Genomic DNA, 25,048 nt, shown 5'->3' with positions numbered 1-25,048 from the left:
GCGCTGGTTGACAGGCTCTGAGGCATGGGTTAAATGGGTCCCTTTTCCCAACTGCAGAATCCAAAGCCTACAGGTTGGTTTATGCAATGTGCTCTAGATCCTTAGAAATGCTGTGTCAATGTAGCAGTATCAGAGTGCCCAACAAAACTCAGGAGTTCTGGGCTCCTTACCCTATTCTTGTTCCTTGGAGTAGTATGGCCTCCGTAGGGCTGCCAAAGGGCTGAATGGACAGTGACCTTAAAGTGCCTTTCCTCTGGTGCCTACCAACTCCCCAGAACTTACACTCCATTCTGATTCTACTTCTCAAGTGCCCCTGCTTGTATTCACCCCAGCTGAGCTGGCTGGCCTTGGGAAAACTGGCCAGAAGCCTTGTCATCCAATCCTAATTTATTCTTGATCAGCAGCAAGGAGGAAAGGATGGCGTAGGAGCCACTACGTTCAGGTTATTCTGCTGCAGCTGGCTAAACTGGCTTTAGGGCCTCTTGGCACAAGAAGAGTGCTTGCTGCTATCCTACACCAAGTCATCTGTCCTCCTCGCTCTCCCTGTTTCAGGCAGGGACCAATGCATAATGAAGTCCAAATATTTGTTCTTTTTACACATATTTTGATGCCTTGGCATATTATCTCCAATACACTGTTGCTAGGACATGTCGGCGCTATTCCCTCCAACCTCCATTTCCAGGAGAATCTTTCTGTACAGACAACATGCAATTTCTCTTTATTCTTCATTTTTATTTAGTACTTATTCTTTTTATTCTTGTGAATAAGAATATTCCTAAAACGACATCTGTTCAGTCAGAGCTGCGTGGTTAAGTGAGGTTGGAATAAACAAGGTATTGTAATAATTGAACAGTATCAAGGTTGTGACAAATCAACAAAAGGAAGAAACTGAGTTAAAGCGTCCACACAGACCGTGGCGTCCTACCCTGTATGTTAATAGCAAACACTTGCTTACTTCCTTCAGTCCAGGATTTGAAGGGCTACCAGCACAGCCCCAATTTAGCATATTCCCCAAAGGAGTCCTTAATGAAATGAGAAATAGTCAGGGAATTTGTAGCTGAGTTGACAATCCGCTGAGATACACTGGTATCAGAGAACTCTGAGCTTCCTAAATCAAAGTTTCCTTCTTTTGATTTAAGGCTTTGTACATAAAGAACTGTGAATGAAACAGGGGGGTTATGGTTTGGTGACACAGCTCGGCGTGTTCTGCAAATTCACAACAGAACCAGGGAAAACGAGAAGCAGGCATCAAAAGCTGCTTTCTGAAAACAACCACTTCATGTGTTCTGTAATGAGGTCTTTGTATTCCCCAAAGTCTCCGGCCTGGTCTACGCTACGAGTTTAGGTCCAATTTAGCAGCGTTATCTCGATTTAACCCTGCACCTGTCCACACGACGAAGCCCTTTTTTTTGACTTAAAGGGCTCTTAAAATTGATTTCTTTACTCCACCCCCGACGAGCGGATTAGCGCTCAAATCGGCCTTGCCAGGTCGAATTTGGGGTATTGCGGATGCAATTTGACGGTATTGGTTTCCGGGAGCTATCCCAGAGTGCTCAGCTGTGACTGCTCTGGACAGCGCTCTCAACTCAGATGCACTGGCCAAGTATGCAGGAAAAGGCCCGTGAACTTTTGAATCTCATTTCCTGTTTGGCCAGCGTGGTGAGCTCACCTGCACAGGTCACCATGCAGAGCTCATCAGCACAGGAGACCATGCAGTCCCAGAACTGCTGAAGAGTTCCAGCATGGACAGAATGGGAGGTATGGATCTGATCGCTGTATGGGGAGACAAATCCGTGCTGGCAGAACTCCGTTCGAAAAGACAAAATACCAAACTATTTGAAAAAATCTCCAATGGCATGAAGGACAGAGGCTATAACAGGGACCCGCAGCAGTGCCGTGTGAAAATTAAGGAGCTGAGGAAAGCCTACCAAAAAACCAGAGAGGCAAACGGCCGCTCCGGTTCAGAGCCCCAGACATGCTGCTTCTATGATGAGCTGCATGCCATTCTAGGGGTGCAGCCATCACTACCCCAACCCTGTGCTTTGACTCCGTCCAAGGAGTGGAAGGCAACATGGAAGCGGGTTTGGGGGCGACGAAGATGATGATGAGGAGGAGGTTGTAGATAGCTCACAGCAAGGAAGCGGAGAAACTGGTTTCCCCAACAGCCAGGATCTGTTTATCACCCTGGACCTGGACCCAGTACCCCCTGAACCCACCCAAGGCGGGCTCCCGGACCCTGAAGGCGGAGAAGGGACCTCTGGTGAGTGTACCTTTTTAAATAGTATACATGGTTTAAATGCAAGCGTGTTTAATGATTAATTTGCCCTGGCATTCGCAGCCAGTACAGCTACTGGAAAGTCTTAACGTGTCTGGGGATGGAGCGGAAATCCTCCAGGGACATCTCCATGAAGCTCATCTGGATGTACTCCCAAAGCCTTTGCAAAAGGTTTCTGGGGAGGGCAGCCTTATTCCGTCCACCATGGCAGGACAATTTACCATGCCAGGCCAGTAGCACATAGTCGGGAATCATTGTAGAACAAAGCATTGCAGCGTATGGTCCCGGTGTTTGCTGGCATTCAAACAACATCTGTTCTTTATCTCTCTGTGTTACTCTCAGGAGAGTGATATCATTCATGGTCACCTGGTGGAAACAGGGTGGTTTTAGTAAGCGGACATTCAGAGGTGCCTGTTCCTGCTGGGCTGTTTGCCTGTGGCTGAACAGAAATCTTCCCCGGTGTTAGCCATGCGGTGGGGAGAGGGGTGAAGCCATCATCCCAGAGAATTGGGTGTGTGGGGGGGGGGGAGGGCTAGGGGAGGGGGTTAGTTGGGTTTCTACTGCACATGAACCCGGAAACCGCTACCCCTCCTTTTAAACTGCCAACACATTTTAAATGGCCAACCCAACGGCTACTTCGTATGGGAAACGAGGGCGCTGCTGTTTGAAACCATTCCCACATGTTATGAAGGTTAAAGAAGCCAAAAGACTGTGGCTTACCATGGCTGCCTGCAAGCCGAATTCTGCTTCCTGGCCCTGCGTGAGTGATCTCTCACACCAAACCAGCATATCCTCAATAAGAGGCAAAATGCGACCTTGTAATGAAAGCACATGTGCTGTGTAACGTTAACAGCAAGGTTTACCATGAAAGAGTGTACCCATTGTTCTACAAAATGTGTCTTTTTAACTACCACTCTCCCTTTTTTTCCCTACACCAGCTGCATATGTTTCTCCTTCCCAGAGGCTAGCGAAGATTAGAAGGTGAAAAAAACGCACTCGTGATGAAATGTTCTCTGACCTCATGCTGTCCTCCCACACTGACAGAACACAGCAAAATACGTGGAGGCAGACAATGTCAGAGTGTAGGAGAACACAATATGACCGCGAGGAGAGGTGGCGGGCTGAAGATGGTAGGTGGTGTCAGCTTGCTGAAAGAAGGCAGGAGTCAATGCTCAGGCTGCTGGAGGATCAAACTCATATGCTCCAGCGTATGGTTAAGCAGCAGGAAAGGCAGCCGGAACACAGATTGCCGCTACAGCCCCTGTGTAACCAACTGCCCTCCTCCCCAAGTTCCATAGCCTCCTCACCCAGATGCCCAAGAACACGGTGGGGGGCCTCTGGCCACCCAGCCACTCCACCCCAGAGGATTGCCCAAGCAACAGAAGGCTGGCATTCAACAAGTTTTAAAGTGCTATGTGGTGTTGTCCTTCCCTTGGTAGAGTGAACCAAGGGGCGGGGGTTTTCATCAAGGAGAAACAAACAGAACTTTCACACCGTAGCCTGGCCAGTCATGAAACCGGTTTCCAAAGCTTCTCTGATGCGCATCGCACCCTCCTGTGCTCTTCTAACCGCCCTGGTGTCTGGCTGTGCGTAACCAGCAGCCAGGCCATTTGCCTCAACCTCCCACCCCGCCATAAATGTCTCCCCCTTACTCTCACAGATATTGTGGAGCGCACAGCAAGCAGTAATAACAATGGGAATATTGGTTTCGCTGAGGTCTAAGCGAGTCAGTAAACTGCGCCAGCGCGCTTTTAAACGTCCAAATGCACATTCTACCACCATTCTGCACTTGCTCAGCCTGTAGTTGAACATCTCCTGACTACTGTCCAGGCTGTCTGTGTATGGCTTCATGAGCCATGGCATTAAGGGTAGGCTGGGTCCCCAAGGATAACTATAGGCATTTCAACATCCCCAACAGTTATTTTCTGGTCTGGAAAGTAAGTCCCTTGCTGCAGCTATTGAAACAGACCAGAGTTCCTGAAGATGCGAGCGTCATGTACCTTTCCCGGCCATCCCACATTGATGTTGGTGAAACGTCCCTTGTGATCCACCAGTGCTTGCAGCACTATTGAAAAGTACCCTTTGCGGTTTACGTACTCGCCGGCTTGGTGCTCCGGTGCCAAGATAGGGATATGGGTTCCGTCTATGGCCCCACCACAGTTAGGAAATCCCATTGCAGCAAAGCCATCCACTATGACCTGCATGTTTCCCAGCATCATTACCCTTGATATCAGCAGCTCAGTGATAGCGTTGGCTACTTGCAGCACAGCAGCCTCCACAGTAGATTTGCGCACTCCAAATTGATTCCCAACTGACTGGTAGCTGTCTGGCGGAGCAAGCTTCCACAGGGCTATCACCACTTGCTTCTCAACTGTGAGGGCTGCTTTCATCTTGGTATTCTTGTGCTTCAGGGTAGGGGAAAGCAAGTCACAAAGTTCCATGAAAGTGCCCTTACGCATGCGAAAGTTTCGCAGCCACTGGGAATCGTCCCAGACCTGCAATACTATGTGGTTCCACCACTCTGTGCTTGTTTCCTGGGCCCAGAATCAGCATTCCAGGCCATGAACCCGCCCAATTGACACCATGATGTGCACATTGCAGGGGCTCGTACTTTGTGAGAAGTCGATGTCCATGTCCTCATCACTCTTGTCACCGCGCTGCAGTCACCTCCTCCTTGCCTGGTTTCGCTTTTCTTGCAGGTTATGGTTCTGCATATCCTGCTGGATAACGCGTGCGGTGTCTATAGAGCTCATAATTGCCACGGTGATCTGAGCGGGCTCCATGTTCCCAGTGCTATGGTGTCTGCGCTGAAAAAAGGCGCGAAATGATTGTCTGCCATTGCTCTGACGGAGGGAGGGGTGACTGACAACATGGCTTACAGGGTTGGCTTACAGGAATTAAAATCAACAAAGGGAGTGGCTTTGCATCAAGGAGAAACAGAATGGCCCCCTCAAGGATAGAACTCAAAACCCTGGTTTAGCAGGCCACTGATTTCATGGAGGGAAGGAGGAAGGGAGGAGAAAATGAATACAAAACAAATCTGGTCTATTTCTTGTTTTGATCCACTTCATCTATCTTTATACATCTTGCTGGCAGCAGATGGTGCAGTACGACTGCTGGCCATCATCATCTCCTGGGTGCTCGGCAGAAGACGGTGCAGTATGACTGCTAGCCATTATCGTCTCCTGGCTGCTCATTAGAAGATGGTGCAGTAGGACTGCCGGCAGGACTGAATCGCCATGAGACGAAACTTAAAAGGGAAATGACCTGGCTGAGTCACTCCCATGTTTGCCCAGGCGCCCCGACTGACCTCACCGAGGTCGGCTAAAAGAGCACGATGGCTACCAGTCATACTGCACTGTCTGCTGCCAAAAGGCAATGAGCTGCTGCTGTGTAGCATGCAGGACCACGTCTGCCAGCACCCAGGAGACATACTGTGACAGTGAGCTAAGCGGGCTCCATGCTTGCCGTGGTATGGCATCTGCACAGGTAACCCAGGAAAAAGGGCGCGAAACGATTGTCTGCCGTTGTTTCACGGAGGGAGGGAGAGAAGGGGGTGCCTGACGATATGTACCCAGAACCACCTGCGCCATGTTTTTGCCCCATCAGGCATTGGGATTTCTACCCAGAATTCAAATGGGCGGCGGAGACTGCGGGAACTGTGGGATAGCTACCCACAGTGCAACGCTCTGGAAGTCGACGGTTGCCTCGGTACTGTGGACACACTCCGCCGACTAAATGCCGACTAAATGCACTTAGAGCATTTGTGTGGGGACACTCACAATCGACTGCATAAAAACGCTTTCTACAAAACCGACTTCTATAAATTCAACCTAATTCTGTAGTGTAGACATAACCGAATCCGTCTTGGAGTCATCTCCTTTCTTCTCAAGTGAACCAATCACACAAACTCCAACTGAAAACTATCTTTGAAAAGACTAAGGATGTAAAAAAACGAAATTGCAGTGAATTTAGTGCTGCTGAAAGGTGCTATGTATCCACAGAAAGGAGAGAACAGCCCAGGCAGCAACCAAGCAGGCTTCCTCACAGTGTCCCACCAATGACCCTCAACCCCAAGCGGGATTGAAGGCACCTCTAAGAAGCACTCTGCTATGTCTACTCACTATTAAAAGCACTTTACACTTGGTATCTCTACACTGCTTTCACCTAAAAAGCCCCAAGCGCTGTACATGTAATTAAGCTTCTCAACCTCCCACAAAGTAAGTGAACGGTATTTTTCTGCACCCATTTTACAGAAGAGGAGAAAGATGGGTAGATTAAGTGACTAGTCCAAGGCCACAAAGCAAGTTAGTAGCAGAGATGGGAATAGAAAGTATGCAGCACTAACACATACCAGACCTGGTCGTCACAGAGTTTTACAGACTTAGGGTGACCACATTTCTCAAAGGGAAAATGGGACACCGTGTGGGCTAGCCTGAGCCCCCTCCTTCAAGAGCTACTACCCCCTCCCGCGCCCTGCCGGCCCCCCTGCGTGCGAGGATGGAGTAGTACTACCCCCTCATCTGAGCCCTGCCTGTCCTTGCGTGCAAGGTTGGGGCTGGCAATGCTGCTCACTCAAGCCCAGCCTCCCTCCTGCCCAAGCCCTGCCTTCCCTCCTTTGCACGGGGCTGGCATCGCCTCTCGCCCCCTGCATGTTCCTCCTCACCCAACTTTTTTGATAAAAGTGGGCATTTGTCCCGTTTGCTCTTGCAAACGTGACAAATGCCCACTTTTGGTGAAAAAAAAAGCAGAATACGGCTTAAAATAGGGACTGTCCCAGCCAAAACAGGATGTATGGTCACGCTATACCGACCACCCCACTCAAGCACAATACTGAATAGATACAGACACTATTCTCTGCTGAGACAGCCAGCCAAGGTACCAGGTAGATACAATTATGGTGTTGGCTTGCATGTGGTGAACTAGACTGTGACCACATTTTCATACAGGAATAAAGGTTGTTTGTCAAGAAAAGAGTTTTATTTTGATTAAGAGCACTCATCAGGACAGACTTTGCTTCTTTCAGACTTATACTTGACATGATGGCAGCTCAGCTCATGGGACTCCCTGGCCTGGCCTGCAGTCTTCGTTGTTGTCACAAAGGGTACGTCTCACTTGGAGCTCGAGGGTGAGAGTTCCAGCTTGAGGAGACACACCTCTGACAGAGCTAGCACACTACAAACAGTTCAAACAGTACATTTATTCACTAAATAAGAGACATTTTAATGAGACAAAGGAGATGGGGGGGGCGGGCGGGAGAGAGGAATCAGACTTGCGCAAAGGACCGGCAAATTGGTAATTAGGTTAATTACTGTTATGCCAGGAGTGGAGGAGACAGATGCTGAACGAGGCAGGGGTCCTTCAGCTGGGCCAGCTGACGTCTGCAGTGCCCACTCGTACAGATGAGGCCAATGGGAGTGTCACAAATTGTGCTTGGATGGCTGCAGTCAAGCTAAGCAGAGAACATACAGGGACAACCTCAAGGCTGCCCAGTTGTTTACTGGTTCCTCTGTTGAGAGAGACAGAGAGAATCCAGCCTGAGAAGAGCATGGAGGGAGGGGATGAGCTCATGTTAACCACTTGGCAGAGCTGCTTGGAGAGGTCTCCAGATGCCCAAGGAAATAAATCCATGATGCATCGACAATCCCATCTGTGAGGTCCTGCTATCATGGCCTGAATAAGCATGGGGCAGGGCATTTGGGAAAGCAGCTCCATGGCTAACAGCAAAGATTACAGAGCAAACACAGAGAGAGAGCACGCTGAGTGACCCCACATTAACAACCTAGTTCTCACATCTCCCTCTGAAAATGGCTTTCAGCTTTTAAAGCCAAAGGCTGTGTAACTGGATCGGTACTTAAACATGACAGCCATTTCCTACATGGAGAGAGAAACCTGAATGTGTCTCCATTCTCCCCTGGATTACACCATAAAGCAAAATGCAGGTCCTTCAGAAAACCTCACTCATCCCCTTCTCTTCTCGGTAGGCACAGACTCGGTCTCTGAGACCTGGAAGAATTCTGTCAACTGACACTGACTACCAGCCTACTGGGGTCTCTCTCTACCCTCTGCCATGGTAAGGAGTGACGGGGAGGGTATTCTTCACGGACTCCCTTACACCAGACACTATACCTGATCGAAAGGCGATGGGGGCTGATGGTTCCCCACACTGGGCTCCTGAGAGCTATGCTGAACATTCTGTTGGTTTCTCCTTTGGATTCTGTATCTCTTGAGGTGATCAGACTAGTTTAAAATGGAAAAAATACACACTTAAGACTCAGTCAGGAGGCAGGGTAATTATTTCAGGAAGAAACACATGCAGTCAGATCGAGACTGGGGCAGGAATTGGAGCACACAGTGACCGGAGCAAGATGAAGACAGGGACAAGATGTACCAATGTGGAATGGAGGCAGGTGTGGGGGATGAAGCATGGGTTAAATACACTGTTTACTCGTATAACCCAACAGATTGATTGCTATCTCCTGTTTTAGAGCTGTTGATTTCGGAGACCACAAAAATGCCTGGCTGACCTTTGCTGCAATTCTAATGCAGCACATTTGGCATTAATGCATCACGCTCACACGTAAATGGCGTGTGCCTCCTGGAGCGGAGGAGAAACTAAATCCTCAGAAACCACACAGGGAAATTGAAAAACAAAATATAAAAATAAAATAACATTTAATTAACAAGAATGAGGAGTTAATAGAGGCCTGCAATCTCTAATCAATCTCTCTCTGCCTGTCCTGCTCCACCGATGAGCACCACTGCTATTTTTGATTGTGTGTGCAAGAGTGCGAGACGGCTGTTGGAAGAACAGCACTCTATCAAAACTGTGACTTCTTTTCACTCTTGAGACTCACCCAGGAGAGAGGAGGAGGGGAAAGAGAGAGAGAGAGAGAGACAGACAAAAAGAAAGGAATAGCTGGGGACATGCTACTGAAGGACACTCATTATTGGTGAGTTCAAAGTGGAGGTAATTGATCTTGCAAGCATGCTAAGCACATGTACACAGCCCCACGGCTTCCACACCACTGACAGCTCACGTCACCCACATCCACATATAACGAGCAAGCACAACACTCAGACAGGAAGGACAGATGGGGAATAACAATCCACTTATTACACTGCTCAACTTGAGACATCTACAGCAATTATGGAGGGGCCCTAGCTACTCTATAGTTAAGGCTGCATTGAGATTTGTACTTAAAGAAGGATTAAAACTGTCTATTTCACAAATAAATGGTTGCACTTTGTCTCCCACTTTAACCCACTACTTTTTCATAGGCTAGTTGAAATTTCTATTCTAATTTCTAGGTCAAAGATTAAATAACTTTGCCAGAGGAAACATTTAAAAACAAGCCCTTTTCGAAACTTCCTCTGAATTCTAATTCTTTTCTGAATCCCTCTGGCTAACCCATGAGAGTCACACAGACTCCACACACATTCTGGTAGCTCAGACATAGGGCAGCTTTTCACGGCATGTAACTTAACCGCAGCATTATTCTTCTTATTCGCTATAACCTCATTTAGTTCCAAAGATGACAATGCTACTACTGCTCACTGAGGGTGCTCAGCCTGCTTCCCTTAGTCCAAAAATTAGCCCTACACGGGTACCGCACCACCCCTAACTCTGGGAAAACCAAAAAGGCAGGCTAGGCCAGCAGGTGGCATGGAGGGGGTTCAGGGAGAGAAGCTGGGCTGTCATGGGGTGAGTGGGCTGTGAGGGGCAGCAAAGTGACAGGAAGCAGCAACTCTCTTCACCATATCATTTTTAGACATAGAACAATCAATTTAGGTCATTTTCTGAGGTTTTTATGCTGCCCTCTGTTCTGTAACATGGCATATCTACGTAGTATTGCATATAGGATGCATGAGGGTGTGATGTAAAGGTTTTATTAGCACTCTCTGGGAACACACAGCTCACTCACGGCTTCTCCATTCAACACACACACACACACACACACACACCCCTGCTATGAATCCTGTCTCCTATCTTACTATTGGTTATTTTAATACTTTTATATTGTTTGATGTTTTGGCTTTGTAACACGTGTCCCCCTGCAAAGGGACTATTTCAATTTACATGGAATGTTGTACCCTGCGAAGGCAACAGAAACAAAAACAATCAATAAGACTTTATGTGAACTACCTAGGCGATCAACACTATTCATCCTCCTGATGGAAATTTTCATCACACGTGGGAAAATCCCTTTATTGCATGCACACCAGAATTCACATACATTTTGAGAGAGGAAAAGGGATGAGGATTTAGCACTAAGCACTACTAGGAAGGGGACTGATCCTGCTTACAGTTGTCAAATCTCTAAATAAATCAACCAGCCTTAAATGCTATAAGCAGTAAGCAAAGGAGGGGAAACTCTGAGAGAAGGGAGTTGGAGGGTCAGTGATTACCACAGACAGAACAGAAGTAAAGGTCAGCAAAGCAAGTTTCTGTTAAGCTACCCATAGCTGCTCCCTGTGCCCAGTCGTTAGCAGCACCATAACAGCTACCCTTCAACATTCCACATTTACAATTAGCATACAGCCTGCGTCTGTCCTTACTGACTGCCCCTCTTCCATCAAAGAGCCCCCAAAGTGAAGTGACTGTTATTCCTTCCACCCCCTTCACTCTGCTTCAGTAAACAAAAGTAAACCACATGAGAAGCCAGCTTTAGCTCTTCAGATTGCCTTGGAGTTTTGTAGGGCTGGCTGCTTTTTATGCATCTTCAAATCCAGTCCTTTAAATAACGACTTAAACAAGTGTGGTTCAAAGCCTGTCTGAGTGCAGTGGCTGTTAATTTGGCGCATCGCAAAGAAGTTGCTGGTTTTATATTACTCCACGAAACCCACTCCACCTGGACTCGAATAAAGGTTTTATTTGCAGAGAGCAGTGCCAGCCCCATGCTGTCTAGCATTCTTCTCATACGAAGTCACAATGCTTCTGTTTTTATTTTCTCTCTAAAATTTTGGGTAGTCTCCTTTTAAACCCATAAAAGCTCCATCTCGGGGATGCTTCCCAATGAATCACTATGGGGACTGTGCTCGCTTATGATAAGTTTGGCAGCAAAGAACATCATAACTAAGAGGTGGAACCAGGTAGAGCTCCCCATCCTAGAGGATTAGACTCTGAGGATATGGAAAACGAGGGAGAACGAGACGCTGATAGGCTGATATTCACCTGATCAGGAACGTAACCTCACTGTGATCATGAAAAAAAATTAGAGATTTTAACTTGCTTGTCAACCAAATAGGGTCCAAATAATTAATACAAGGATTATTAGGTAATTTGGTCTGGCCTTTTTGAGCAAGCAGAGAACCTGAAACCAGCAAGGTTTCTAAACACTGCCAAATTTCACATAGTAATATGGAAATTGTCATACTGGATCAGCCCAGTGGCCCATCTTGCCCAGTACCCAGTCAACAACAGTAGCCAGGTTCAGATGCTTCAGAAGAAGATGCAAGAAAGGTGTAGCAGACAATTTTGGAATAACCTGCCCACAAGGGAAGTTTTGCCTACCCTCCTCCGTTAGGGAATGGTTTTATGCCCTGAAGCAAAAGGGCTTATATAACCCTTTTTCTAACCTAATGTAAAGACCGACGTTCTCATTTGGGCTGCATAAATGTCTAATGCTGTTCTAACTCTCACTGAGCTTTACCAGTACAGTACTTTGGAGCAGTGGGTTCCAAAAGTTAAATTCACACAGTGTAAGAAAGGATTTCCCTTCATCAGTGTTAAATGGGTTGCCTTTCAGCTTCTTTTGATAGTTCCATGCTCTTATATAATACAAAAAGGGTAAATCAAGGCCCCCGATTTACCATCTCTGTACGATTCGTTAGTGTGTGCGCCTCTCATACCACTCTGACTCATCACTTCTCTAAACAATCGGAAAATCTTTTCATTCTCTCTTCATAGCAAGCCTTTTTTTGCCTCTATAACAATTTCCACTGCTGTTTTCTCCCTGTTCCCACTGCTTGTTCAGAATCCACCCCGTGAACAGGGTAAACAGCATGATATATATATGTGCTCAATTAAGCTATAGTGATCCACCCTGCAGCTTAATAAAAAGTCAACTAAGCTTACTCTTGGCAGTTTCTCTTGGTCATTTAATATTTGTTTGTTTAGAAACAGGCATCAGACATAACAAATTTGTTATGAAGAAATTGATTAGTGCAGGAAAAATGAAGGCAGTAAGTAAACTAAGTGCAGCCTGTGTAGCTCTTGTTGGGCTGCCTGGACTTGAGCTATATTACTTACGCAGAAAGCAAAGAATATGCATTACAAACTAAAGTATCTAATGAACCAGCTACAGTGACAGAATATGAAACTGCCAAGTAACCCAATAATTATAATGTATTACCTTCTGCAAAATCATCTGAAACTAAACTCCTGGAAAGGAGTCTGTACATGACTTTTCATAGCATTTAATTAAAGAGAGAGAGAGAGAGAGAGAGGGCTGTGAAGTCTGAGATGCTCCAGCCTATGTGCAATCATTGTAACATCCTTCATCTTGATGAGCTCATCTGTTGTGTCTATAGGGATCTCCAATACGCATTGATAAAAAATTCATTGGAATTCAGCGTTCATTTATGGACAGTCTCTTATTCTCATAGCGTGTCATTCTGATTAACACATTCACTGCTGCTCTAACACATACCTCAGCAGCCACTTTCTACATCATGGACTGAGTGGAAAGTTACAGCATACTAGCCAGTTTTCAGAGCAACAGCCGTGTTAGTCTGTATTCGCAAAAAGAAAAGGAGTACTTGTGGCACCTTAGAGACTAACCAATTTATTTGAGCATAAGCTTTCGTGAGCTACAGCTCACTTCATCGGATGCCAACTAGCCAGTGTGGCCAACCACAACGGAGGAAAATTCTGCCTGGAAATACCCCACACTTGATTCTGCTATGAAGGGGTTACGTCCATTACAGTAGCTACTCTTGCATAGCTGACTCTTCAAGTTTCAATGAAAATTAAATGCCACCAGCTGTATTACTGAAACGTGCCCTAAAGTTTACAGACAAGCTGCAGAAGCTTGTAAAGTGTGAAGGGACTTGTTTGGTCCTAATTATATAGAACCTGCTCCACAAATTGCCTGAGTGAAATAAATACGAACAGTGTTTCCTGCTTTGTGACCTCTCCAGCTTAATGTAATGCACACAAACACCCACAGTCATTACAGCTCAAAGATTCTACTGCACAAACATACAACCCCACTGAGAAGCCATAATCAGGATCCAAGCCTTATTGTATACCTGGGCATCAGCAGTCTGTACTCACCCAGGAAAGAATTTGATGTATATATTTTGCTCTTAATCTGAACAATAGATTTTGGGGATGCAACTGGTTAAGACATGAGAAACATTCCAAGATTTTGTTGTGGGGCATCTGTTGTCAAAGGAATTTCAAATCTGCTCTTCTTATACAAAGGCAACCCATTCCTCACCTTTGGGACGTGAGGTATGACTTGCAAGGGAAGCCTATAAATCAATCAACAGTTCTGGGAGACTGTTCTTGAGGGGTGCCTCCTGAAAATGCTGGAGCTCTAAACTTCTCCTGCCATGTCTGGTGACATCCAATTTAGTTCCACGGAAACTCTTGGGAATGAAGCCGTAAGTGAAGAAAGTAAAGCAAGATCAGTATTTAGCTATAAGAGTCTCCGCTCACTTAGTATTTTCCAACAACTGGCCAGTTTATTGTGGTATGGCATGAAGAAGAATTTGGAGGTAAATGAATGAGAACACTGGGTAGCTATAATCCAGGTGGGCAATATGCAATCTTCCCACACACAGCTTTGCTAATGCACTCAGCTCTGACCTACCTGTAACATCTCTGCTAGTAAGCCATTGCCCTCTTTACAGAAAACACTGTTAGTTGTACCAAGTTATATGGTGCTAGGTATAATGTGGACAAAAGACCATTAGGAGCTGGGATGAGCCATGTTCATTTAACTTATGACAAGGCATGTTTGAACATAGGATTCCAGAGATGCTAAGGTTATCACATTAATTCATTGTTCCGTCTTAGCTGCCAACTGTTCTCTGCAAGGAGTGAAGGTGTCCTCAGGGATCTGATGCATGTGAAGTGCCTTCCAGCCAAGGAGGGTGGGACATGGCTGCTCCTTGGTTGTCCAAGGATAGTTTCTACAAAGTGATACAAGATGCGTCTTCCAAGAGGCAGAGTGTTCTCCTTCTGCAGCTTCTCTTCCCCAGCTGGTCCGGGAGGCCCAGGACAAAATCAGAGGCTGTGAAGCCAAGCATCTTACTGTTGCTAGCCTTATCCTAGTTCCCACCCAGGTTCCTCATTTGTGTCTTCATTTTCACTGTTAATGCCTTGTGACTGGTGGGTTTTGTTTTGGGGCTCCAATGTATAGTGACAGCAAAATATTAATCTCATTACCTAACAAAATAAGACTTGGGCCCTGCACACACTGGCCTTAAGTCTGCTGAAGTTGAACCCTTGCAACTTTTGCTTGCACCTCCTCCCTTGTTGAATTTCTCCAGCATCCTCTTTCTTCCTGTAAACAAGACACATGCCCTCATGGGACCAACTGGAAGCAGATATGATTTTAAGTGCTAATTGCCGTTGCCATGGGGTGAGGGGAAGTGCTCTTCTGTAAAACTCTGTGACCTCCTGGGTCTGGCGTGCGTTCGTGCTGCATGCTTTCTATAAAGGGAGAAAGTGCTCCCGCCTGCACTGTAAACTTAGGCTGTTGACACTTGCTGTGATGGGCAAAGTGCTATCACCAACACTATCACTGAGACAGTAGGGGAGACGGGGGCTGCTTCTCATGATTTGTTTTTAATTATATCACTTCACGATTTAGAACCGAATGACAAAAAATAAGAGTAAGTCTTACGTATCATGATAGGAGGAGCATGAAGATTAGGATGCAGACGTTTTACTGTACATGGAAATAAAACCCATGGTACTAAACCAGTGTAAGGGTGTAACTAAATTGATGCTTCAGATGACACACCTCAGTTATCTAATATAGCAACCCAAGACTGCTGCCTATGAGATAACAGTCTCATATGGAAGACAGTATCCAAAGCTTAGCCATACAGCCAGACCACTATGGCACTTCCCATCACAGGGCATCAGAATGTTATATTACTTATTTGTGCTATAGACGTCATGGCACTTCCCAAAAACAAAGATGGGTCCCTGCCCTAGAGATTTCAATGTAAGACAACACAAGAAGAGGAGATGACAACACAGGGGCAGGCAGGAGGATGAAAAGCATAAAAAGGCCATGCCTTTGCATGGCAGAGTCCTGCATGTACCTCATAAGTTATATCGCTTTGAGTTTTCCTAAAATAAACGTATCTAGGCTTGCAAACGAGTGGCCTCCTTCCAGGTGCCGTCTTGAGGCAGCCCTGCAAGTGGACCCTCTGCTCAGTTTCCCTCTTGGGTAACCCAATGGACTCCACTTCAGGCGCTTACTTAAAAAATACTCCTATGGGGGCCAGTTTATTACAACTACCTTGTACAAAGAGTCTATGACAAAAGTCCCAAACCATAGTCCGTATCACCCGTGTGCATATAGTCCTTGTTCTCACCATGGCCTAGTGTCTTCTGTCATGGTTAGGCTCCTTATACGTCCTCTTCCGTCACTCTGTCAGGACAGCAATCACCTCAGATCTTCTTTCTGGGGTGCTATCCCACTCTTCCCAATAGGAATGCCCAGTCTCTGTGCTAGGAGAATCCTTGCCAGGGGAGCATCACTCCCTCCCCCATGGCCCTCTTACTGGTCCTTGGGTGCAGCTCTTCAACAAGAAGGTGGCTATGGGTGAGCCCCTCTCCTGCTATCCCTTCCTTCAGTCCTCTGTGTTGCTTGGTTCTGGCTCTCCAGCTTGGAACCAGCAGGCATCTCCCTCTGCTGATCCTCCTGCCTTCAGCCTTCTCCAGCTCTGTGGCTTGGAGGCAGTAGCCAGTAGACCCCTCTTGCCACTCTCCTGCCTTCAGCCTTCTCCCAGGAACCACATTCTGTCTCTTGCAGCTCTCATCTCCTGCCCCGCTCCTGTCTGACTTCTGACTGACCTTTTATAGCCCCCAGGTGCTGTCTCACCCTCTTAACTGGCACAACTGGGAGCACATGGACTGGACCAGGAGAACTGAGCCCAGTTTCATTTAATGAGCCAGCTACGCTGTTACAAGGCTACAGTTTATAAGACTCCTTAAAGAAGTGACCTTTAGGAGAAAAGGATGTGATGAAGAGTGTGGTGTGGTGGAAGACCACATCATAAACAATTTCCATTGGAAAGCACTACAAAATAACCGTCTATTAACCTAGAATGTATAAACAGCCCTCAGTGCCTATGTCTATTCCCCACCACTCCCTTCTTGCCAGAAAACTGCTCAGCCAGTTCAAACCAGCTAATTAAAAAATCATCTGTACTCCAGCAGTTCATAAAGATTTGCAAAAGGGGAACAACGTATACAGAAACTTACTTCTGTAGCTGGCTTTGGCAATTGGTTTTACATTCCAACTAATCTTGGGTAAATAAATGACACCTAAACGTCTCGTTGATTTCTGAACTAACAACCCTCTTGCTCATCTTCTGTAACTAAGATTTTCTTTTGTTGAGCTCTGACACATTCAATGCTTTAGTAATTCCACATTGTCAGAAAGTCCCTCGAGCACTGGATACTGCAAATAAACCCAGGAGAAAGCTCCACCTGAAACAATAGCCTGAAATGTTGGAGCAGATGAATGGATGAGGCCCTGTCCTGGGTAACAGAATCATAGAATTGTAGGGCTGGAAGAGATGTTCAGAGGTCATTTAGTCCTCTCCTCACACTGAGGCAGGATCAAGCATAAAGAGTAGCCTGCTAAACACACATCCTTCTGGCCAGGTTAGAGGATATGAAGACGTTGCACATCTCTCTGACGGTAGAAAATAGTGAGTTCTGAGGCTAGGTTCCTGGAGTATCATGCGTAGATATATTCTCCTTTCCTTTAAACTGATGTAACTCCACTGACTTTGATTGAGGGCTAGTCTACACTGAACACATACATCGGCATAGCTACGTTTCTCAAAATCCATTCCCCCTCCCCCCTGAGAGACCTAGCTTTGCTATAGCATTTTAAGTGCAGACATAGCCTAAATTACTCCCAATTTACTCTGCTGTAAGTGAGAGGAAGAATTAGACCCAAACTCTTCTCACAGAATTATTTAAAAGGAGGAAGCATCTCCACTCTCATTCTATTCAAATATAGAAGGCAGTCAAAGAGGAACAACTGTCATGTAACAGGAGCTACTAACTTGACATTTCTCAGCAATTAGAATGGAGAGACCATTCTGGCATGCTGATCACGATTACCCCAAAGAGTCAGGTGGGGTGGGGGAATCCAGGCCTACCTTAAAGAGCAAGCAGTCCCCTTGGTGCTCAGCATAAATGGAGGTGAGCCGGTACTGGTTCTCAGTAGTAATGTCAATCTGGTATCCTGTCAGTGTGTAGCACACCTTGCGAAACTCCTGGATCTTGGTCTGGAAAACCTCTTTCAGCCGTTGGTTTTTCAGTTCTGCACTCTCCACTTGCTTCTTCAGCTCTAGGAAAGGGAGGAGAGGAAAAAATGGGTATCTTGGTATAAGCTACATTGGGACAAAATGGATCTTACATTGTAATTAGGTTGTTAGCCAAGCCAAGTGAGATGAAAGGAACAAGCAAGCAAGGTATGAGAATTCAGGAGCTGAGAGGCCCTCTCCCAGCTCAGGAAGGATGATATGGGGCTGAGATATGTACTTTAGGGTCATTAGAAAAAGTTAAACTGGGATCTGAGAGACAGACAGTTTTTCGTGGGGTGGGGTGGGAGTTCTTTGCTTGGTTTACCTTTTAGCAATGATCTACAAAAATTCAAAGATATACTCTCCCCTCCTCTGTTCTTATTTTCTTTACAGATCCCAAGACAACGGTTTATGTTTCTAAGAGGCAGGGCACTAGAAAAGCTGTTATTCTTTAGTCAGTTGCAGATACAACCGTACAGAAATGTGTCTGGAGGAAGCCAGTACACCTGACTTGACTGTACGTGCTTTGATCTCAAATTGTCAAACTGTCTAGCAATCCCTTAAGATTTGTGGAAGGGGGTTTTATTGTTACAAAATGCCTGATGAACACCATTGTCTCTTCCAGTTAGCTGCCTTAACTGGACTAGTCTCTGGAAAAGAGGCTCATAGGGGCTGTCTGCCACTCACCCATGTATTTTAATACTCCAAAGGGAGCTGCCAGCGCTGTGAATCCTTCAAGAGCATACATATCAGTTACCAAGAATCTTTCACCAAAGGTGCCTTCTGAGTAACTAAACCTCGATTTATCCCCCATTAATTGCAGAAATTGGCTTTACTTAAATATACACTGGAGACGCTTCCCAAGTCAGCCTGGTGTATCAACACTGCAGTCCAGGGTGAAGAAAATGCTCATGCTTTTTAACAATAAACCAACAGACTCATTCAAAAATCTCCTGCCTTCTCTTTGACATTGATGTTCCCAAGTCACGGGCTGGGAAGGGCCAAGGTGTACCTGAGGTTCACCTGAACCTCAGATCATCTGCAGACACCTCGTCGGGCTTCAGCATCCCCTTATATTCTACAGTGTTTCATTAAAGCATCTCAGGTGGGCCGAAAGGGTCTACATTAGGACACCTCAGGAAAGTTAAGACAAACTAACATTTAAAGTGGATTAGTTAAACTGCATTAAATCCCTGTATGGACACACTTATTCCAAATTAAAATGGCCTTAATTCAGTCTAGTTTAATTCATCTTAATTTAGAAGTCAATTAAGCTAAAGCAAAGCAAGGGCTGATATACACCGAAAACTTACATCAGCATAGCTTTGTCTCTCAGGGGTGTGGATTTTTCACCTCCCTGAGAGACGTAGGTATGCCGACTTAGCCCCTGGTATAGACAGTGCTAGGTAGATGGAAGAATTCTTCTGTCGACCTAACTCATGCCTCTCAGGGAGGTGGATTAACTATAGCAATGGGAAAACCCCTCCTGTTGCTGTCGTGAGCGTCACTGTAGCATTTTACGTGTAGACATAGCCTAAGGCCACTTTACTTCAGAGGGCATCCACACAGGATATAATGTGCTTACACTAATGCATTTTAATGTCACACTTTTTGTTACTTTGTCTTAACTTTCCTGCATGTCCCCATGTAGACAAGCCCTCAGACTCCACGTTATTTAATGTGTGCCCCAACCCTACTTCAAATGTCCAGGAGGGACATTTATTGTGAAAACTTATTCACTGAGGCACTGCTATAAAAGAAAACTACTGATCACAGGAGGGAGATAAAGCAAGTGAAGTACTACAAAACCCTGTTCACAAGCACAAGAGGCCCTCTTGCTGATACATTGCACCCGCTCGTGAACTTGAGAAGTCGGTGCATCTCTGACCACCCACTCTTCCCTTTCTTCCACATTCATCACTGTACGACATAAATCAGTCCTTCATGGGATTGTTATTCTGCAGCTACAACCCTTCCCATCATCTACGTTGCTTCTGGCCCCTTGATTAATGGAGTAATCAGCCTCTGAAATCAAGAGGTTAATTGGCAGCTCTGACCTCAATATTCTCCCAGTCTTCATTCAGCTCTGCATTCCGAAGACAGAACTGTTAAGGATAAAATCCTACATATGAAAGTAAAAATTCACTGACCACACTTCAGTGGTCATATTTCACCATTGTCAGAGATGGCATTGGCTTTAATATATCTCAGATATCCGACGTGGAGAAAATTAAAAATTTCTAATAAACACAGGACAGCCTTGGAGAAGTAAATATGCCTCTTTCCTGCAGATCTTAAAGTATGCCTTAGCTGAATTTTATAAACTCAGGAGGTGGACAGGGCTCTAATTCATGAACTAGATAAATGGCTCTGTACACAACTGAGGTCTCTTGCTACTCACTGATATAATGAACAGTTAGGGTCTTGGTCCCTTTTTGTTCTTTAAACTAATGTCTCATCATGGTCATTATGCATGTGCCGTGTGCCCACTGGACTGCAGCCCTGCAAGCAGCACACCTTATGGAAGAAGACTCCTTAGCGCAGAACTTGTGATCAGGAGTCTTGAGTGGGGTAGTCTTCAGAGACCATTTCTCTGCTGCCTCTGAGATTAAAACAATGGAAGCATTTTACATAATATGTCCAGTCTCATACACAGCAAGACTTGAGCTAGGTAGGTACAGCTCAGGTTTAACCGAAATACAGTAAAAGCCTTACATTTCTAGAGGGCAGTCTCCTTTTCTCCCCCGCTCTAACCCTGCCTGTCAGGCCCCCCCCGCTGCTGTTCTTCCCAGTCTTGTTATGCTTTTAGGCTTCTTCATTAGTTTTGGCTTATTATCACATCTAAGGCCCCTGCCAAAGGGCTTTGTCTACAATAGGAAAATGACACATTGCTGATAACAGGTGTTAGCAATTGATACAGCGACTGAATGTGGTTTAGCTGCAAGTGTAGACAAAGACAAAATGTGTTCAGCACTGCTTCAGAAACTGGGGTTAAAACCGGTTTGCCTTTTTCTACACTTGCAGCTAAATCACATTCGGCATCAGTTCAGCTGAGTCCGCAGCTGCTAACGAATGTCAGCAATGACTGGCTTTCCAAAGTCGTGCCTCTCGCTTGGGTGATTCCCAAATTCATTCAGGATTGTGTTCAGTGCAGTGTCTAAACACTTTCAGTTCTGGTTTTCCTCTCCCACCTTTGCATTTTATATTAATAAAAATATTTGTTTGAAGGGTTGTCCCAAAGGGGCTCCCAACCCACATTTGCAATAGCTCCACCCTCCAGGTGATTCTCTGTTGGTAAAAGCCTTCCTTTTGGAAGGACGATACAGTGGTTAGAGTGCTAGCCTGTGAGTTGGGAGACCCAAGTTCAATTTTCTGCTCTGCCACAAACTTCTTTTGTGACCCTGGGCAAGTCACTTAGCCTCTCTATGCCTTGGTTCCCCATCACTAAAATGGGGATAACAGCACTTCCCTTCCTCACCAGGGTGCTGTGAAGAGAAACACATTAAATTAATTAAACCTTCTGAGGTGCTACAAGTAACGAGAGCCATATATGCACCTAGAACAGATCACTGAGACTAAGCTGTCTGGGGCAAGGCCTGGCAAAACTGCTTTAAACCACAATTGGTACACGGTTCAAGAGACACTTCAAGAGAGGAGGATGCATTCGGGGCAGAGTGGAGGTGTATTAGTAGAACAGGATTCAGATGACAGCATTACCGCTGCCACCCACTCTATCCACCACCGACAAGAACAGTGAATGGCTTGATTCTCTAGTGTTCCTTCACAACTTTTGGAGAATTACATTTAATTATATCTTTAAAAGACAGCGTTTGAAAACTCAAACTCCTATGTTTGGAGCACTCATTACAGTCACTGTGTTTGACTGCTGTATTTTTGCATGAAGTGGCCAGGAGGCGTTGCAGGTGTGCTCTGCAGAACTCTTGAATGGAGATGGCACATTGGGTAGATGCACTCCATGTCCCAGAGAGGGGACAACAGGCCATCCTGTGCAGAAGTGCTCTGGGACAACAAGATAGCAAGAACACAAGGAAGGATATTTGATAGGACTAAGCCTTGCTTCTTTCTTCATTCAGGCACCACAATCACGGTTTATTTTGGTTGGAGAAGACTAAGAGGAGGGAGGAAGAGCAGAGAGCGTGAGAATGAGTTATAAAATTATACTGCCGGGAGCGCTTTGCATTCAGGGCAAACTCCTGGACAAAATCCAGCCTATATTGAAGAGAGCCACGGAAAGAAACCCCTCTATGAAAAATCACATTCATTTGTTAAGAAATCAATAGCTCCGAATTATTAACTTCCTCTTAATAATAATACCTCCTCTTCAAACTTCTTGTATTTTCAAACACTCACATCAACTTTAATGAATAATTCACATTATTTTGGATAGATAAATAAATTATGGAGTGGGTGTTTTTTGTCTTTCATATTGAAAATGTCACTGCTTTTTATTCTATTGCTTTTAGTGCTCACAAAGTTTGAAAATGAGCCACAGATTCAACATGGAAATATGTAGGCTCTGGCTTTAGACCCAAATTAGAGATGCTCAGATAGGTCAGTCCCCAGTCATTGGGGGTGGATTAATGACGTCGACGGAAGAGCTCTCTCCCGTCGGCATGGAGCGGCTACAGCTCTCTGCTGTAGACGTGGTCTGAGGCTCTGCTGTGGAGCTGCCTATAGACCCCACCCTAAAGAGCACACAGGTATCCTGGAAACTGGAGAACAGTAAGAAAGGCACCAGAGCAGATCTAAACAGCTGCTTAGAAATGCCTGAGCTCCACACACTAACTCTGGTTAAGGTTACACTGCTCTGTTTCTGAGTGTATGGGGTCACTCATCTAACAGGCTAACTGCAAAATGTATCTCCCTCAACACCATAACCCTCCCTCTCTCTAGGCCAGGGGTAGGCAAACTACAGCCCGCGGGCCGCATCCAGCCTGTCAGACCTTTTAATCCAGCCCTCGAGCTCCTGTGGGGGAGCGGTGTTGGGGGCTTGCCCCAGTCTGTGCCTGCCGCGGCTCCCAGAAGCAGCGGCATGTTGCCCCTCCGGCTCCTACACATAGGGGCAGCCACAGGGCTCCACACACTGCCCCCGTCCCAAGCGTTGGCTTTGCAGCTCTCATTGTCTGGGAAGTGCGGCCAATGGAAGCTGCAGGGGCGGCGCCTGCGGACGAGGCAGCACACAGAGCAGCCTGGCTGGCGCCACGCCTCCGCATAGGAGCCGGAGCGGAGATATGCCGCTGCTTCTGGGAGCTGCTTGAGGTTAAGTGAAGCCCAGAGCCTGCACCCCGACCTCCTCCCATGCCCCAACCCCCTGCCCCAGCCCTGATCCCCCTCCCGCCCTCCGAACCCCTCGGTCCCAGCCCGGAGCACCCTCCTGCACCCCAAACCCCTCATCCCCAGCCCCACCCTGGAACCTGCACCTCCTTCCCACAGCTCGTACCCCCTCCCACACCCTAACCCTGTACCTCAGCCCAGAGCCCCCTCCCATACTCAGAACCCCTCTGCTCCACCCCCAGCCCCTTCCTGCACCCCAAACCCCTCATCCCTGGCCCCACCCCAGAGTCCTCACCCCCTCCTGCACCCCATCCCTCAATTTTGTGAGCATTCATGCCCTGCCATACAATTTCCATACCCAGATGTGGCCCTCAGACCAAAAAGTTTGCCCACCCCTGCGCTAGGCCATTAAACCACTCCATTTGCAAGATTGCCTTAAGAACGTGTTGCTAATGTCACTATGGGTGATGCTTAGTTCCTACCAATCCTATTCTGTGTTAAACAAGGACTAGTTAGTTTCATATTTCTAGAAATAGAGAAGTGGAAGTCAGCACCATCTCAGTTTCACGGGGTCTGGGATCAGATGCGGAGGCACTACTCTCGTGGCTCCAAGAAGCAAGACTCTACCAGCCTATTCCTCTAACACTTACCCAGGCTGCCTCTATGCATTTCCATAATAACCTACTGAGTTTGCAAAGCTGCTGCTGAGTTACTCCAATATTCCTCTCTAACTCCTATCTACCTACACTCTGCCACCCCCTTGTGCTGCCCCGTGTACCTGGAACCCTTAGAATCATTCCCCTTGTTTAAACCTTGGGCTGAAACCTTTGTCAGCTTTAGTTTATGATGGACACGCTCGGTAAAGAGTTTGTGATACCGTGTGAAGGACACCATATAAAAAATGAATTGCACTGTATTAAATAAAGGCTAATAGGAGAGGAGCAGAGTATTTTCTGACCTAGGCAAGTTTATGATCACCTCTCTCTAGAAATAAAATTTGCTAGATTTTATGGGACTGTTTGTACACAGGGGTGGGGCGAAGTAGGAGGGGAAGAACATGCAATCTGAATGGCATAGCAGTTCCATACCAGGCTTCTATCTCTCTACGACTGCATGGTCTAGTGGATTTGATTTAGGCTTTGGAAACTTGCAATTTGTAACATTACAACCATGAATTATAACTTTTCTTAGAGGTAAAAAAAAGTTTTAAACTAAACAGACGGCACTGGTTGCTTGCTTCCACTAGAGCAGCTATCAAGTCCTAAATGGTATTTATTTTATCCGTCAACATTAGCTTATTTTTAAATTGCATAGACTATATGGCTCAGCCTCCACCTCCCTTTGTGTACTGCCCCCACAATCTCCATCCACAACCAAGCCCTTCACATAACTTAAGGAAGAATTTTCAAAGATAGCTTTATTAACTATATACTTCAGACTATATACTATATCACTATATCCTTTATTAACTAAGTATCTCTACTGTCATGGGTTGCCTGAATTCTGACTCTAAGGTGTCACAGAATCATAGAATCATAGAATAAGAGAGTTGGAAGGGACCTCTGGAGGCCATCTAGTCCAACCCCCTGCTCAGAGCAGGACCAGTCCCAACTAAATCATCCCAGCCAGGGCTTTGTCAAGCCTGACCTTAAAAACTTCTAAGGAAGGGGATTCCACCACCTCCCTAGGTAACGCATTCCAGTGTTTCACCACCCTCCTAGTGAAAAAGTTTTTCCTAATATCCAACCTAAACCTCCCCCATTGCAACTTGAGACCGTTACTCCTTGTCCTGTCATCTGCTATCACTGAGAATAGTCTAGAACCATCCTCTTTGGATCCACCTTTCAGGCAGTTAAAAGCAGCTATCAAATCCCCCCTCATTCTTCTCTTCCGTAGACTAAACAGTCCCAGTTCCCTCAGCCTCTCCTCATAACTCATGTGTTCCAGTCCCCTAATCATTTTTGTTGC

General features: G+C 46.2%; 1 protein-coding gene across 10 annotated transcripts in view; it reads right to left on the bottom strand.

Annotated features, from left to right (window-relative positions):
• Positions 1-25,048, bottom strand: part of MAD1L1 (mitotic arrest deficient 1 like 1) — a 557,068-nt gene that overhangs the window by 108,033 nt on the left and 423,987 nt on the right. For 6 of the 10 annotated variants that reach the window (XM_043524561.1, XM_037910947.2, XM_043524559.1 and 3 more), the window contains one exon: positions 17,639-17,829. In XM_043524561.1, coding sequence (XP_043380496.1) covers positions 17,639-17,829 — 191 coding nt within the window. Of the gene's footprint in view, positions 1-8,404; positions 8,516-16,222; positions 16,301-17,638; positions 17,830-25,048 lie in introns of those variants that run through there. The other 4 variants (XM_043524558.1, XM_037910943.2, XM_037910945.2 and 1 more) reach the window with 2 other exon arrangements.

This window comes from Chelonia mydas, chromosome 10 (genome assembly GCF_015237465.2).
Source record: "Chelonia mydas isolate rCheMyd1 chromosome 10, rCheMyd1.pri.v2, whole genome shotgun sequence".
Classification (NCBI taxonomy): domain Eukaryota; kingdom Metazoa; phylum Chordata; order Testudines; family Cheloniidae; genus Chelonia; species Chelonia mydas.
Note: the sequence above shows the minus strand (reverse complement) of the source record. Positions and strands in the feature narration are given on the sequence as shown.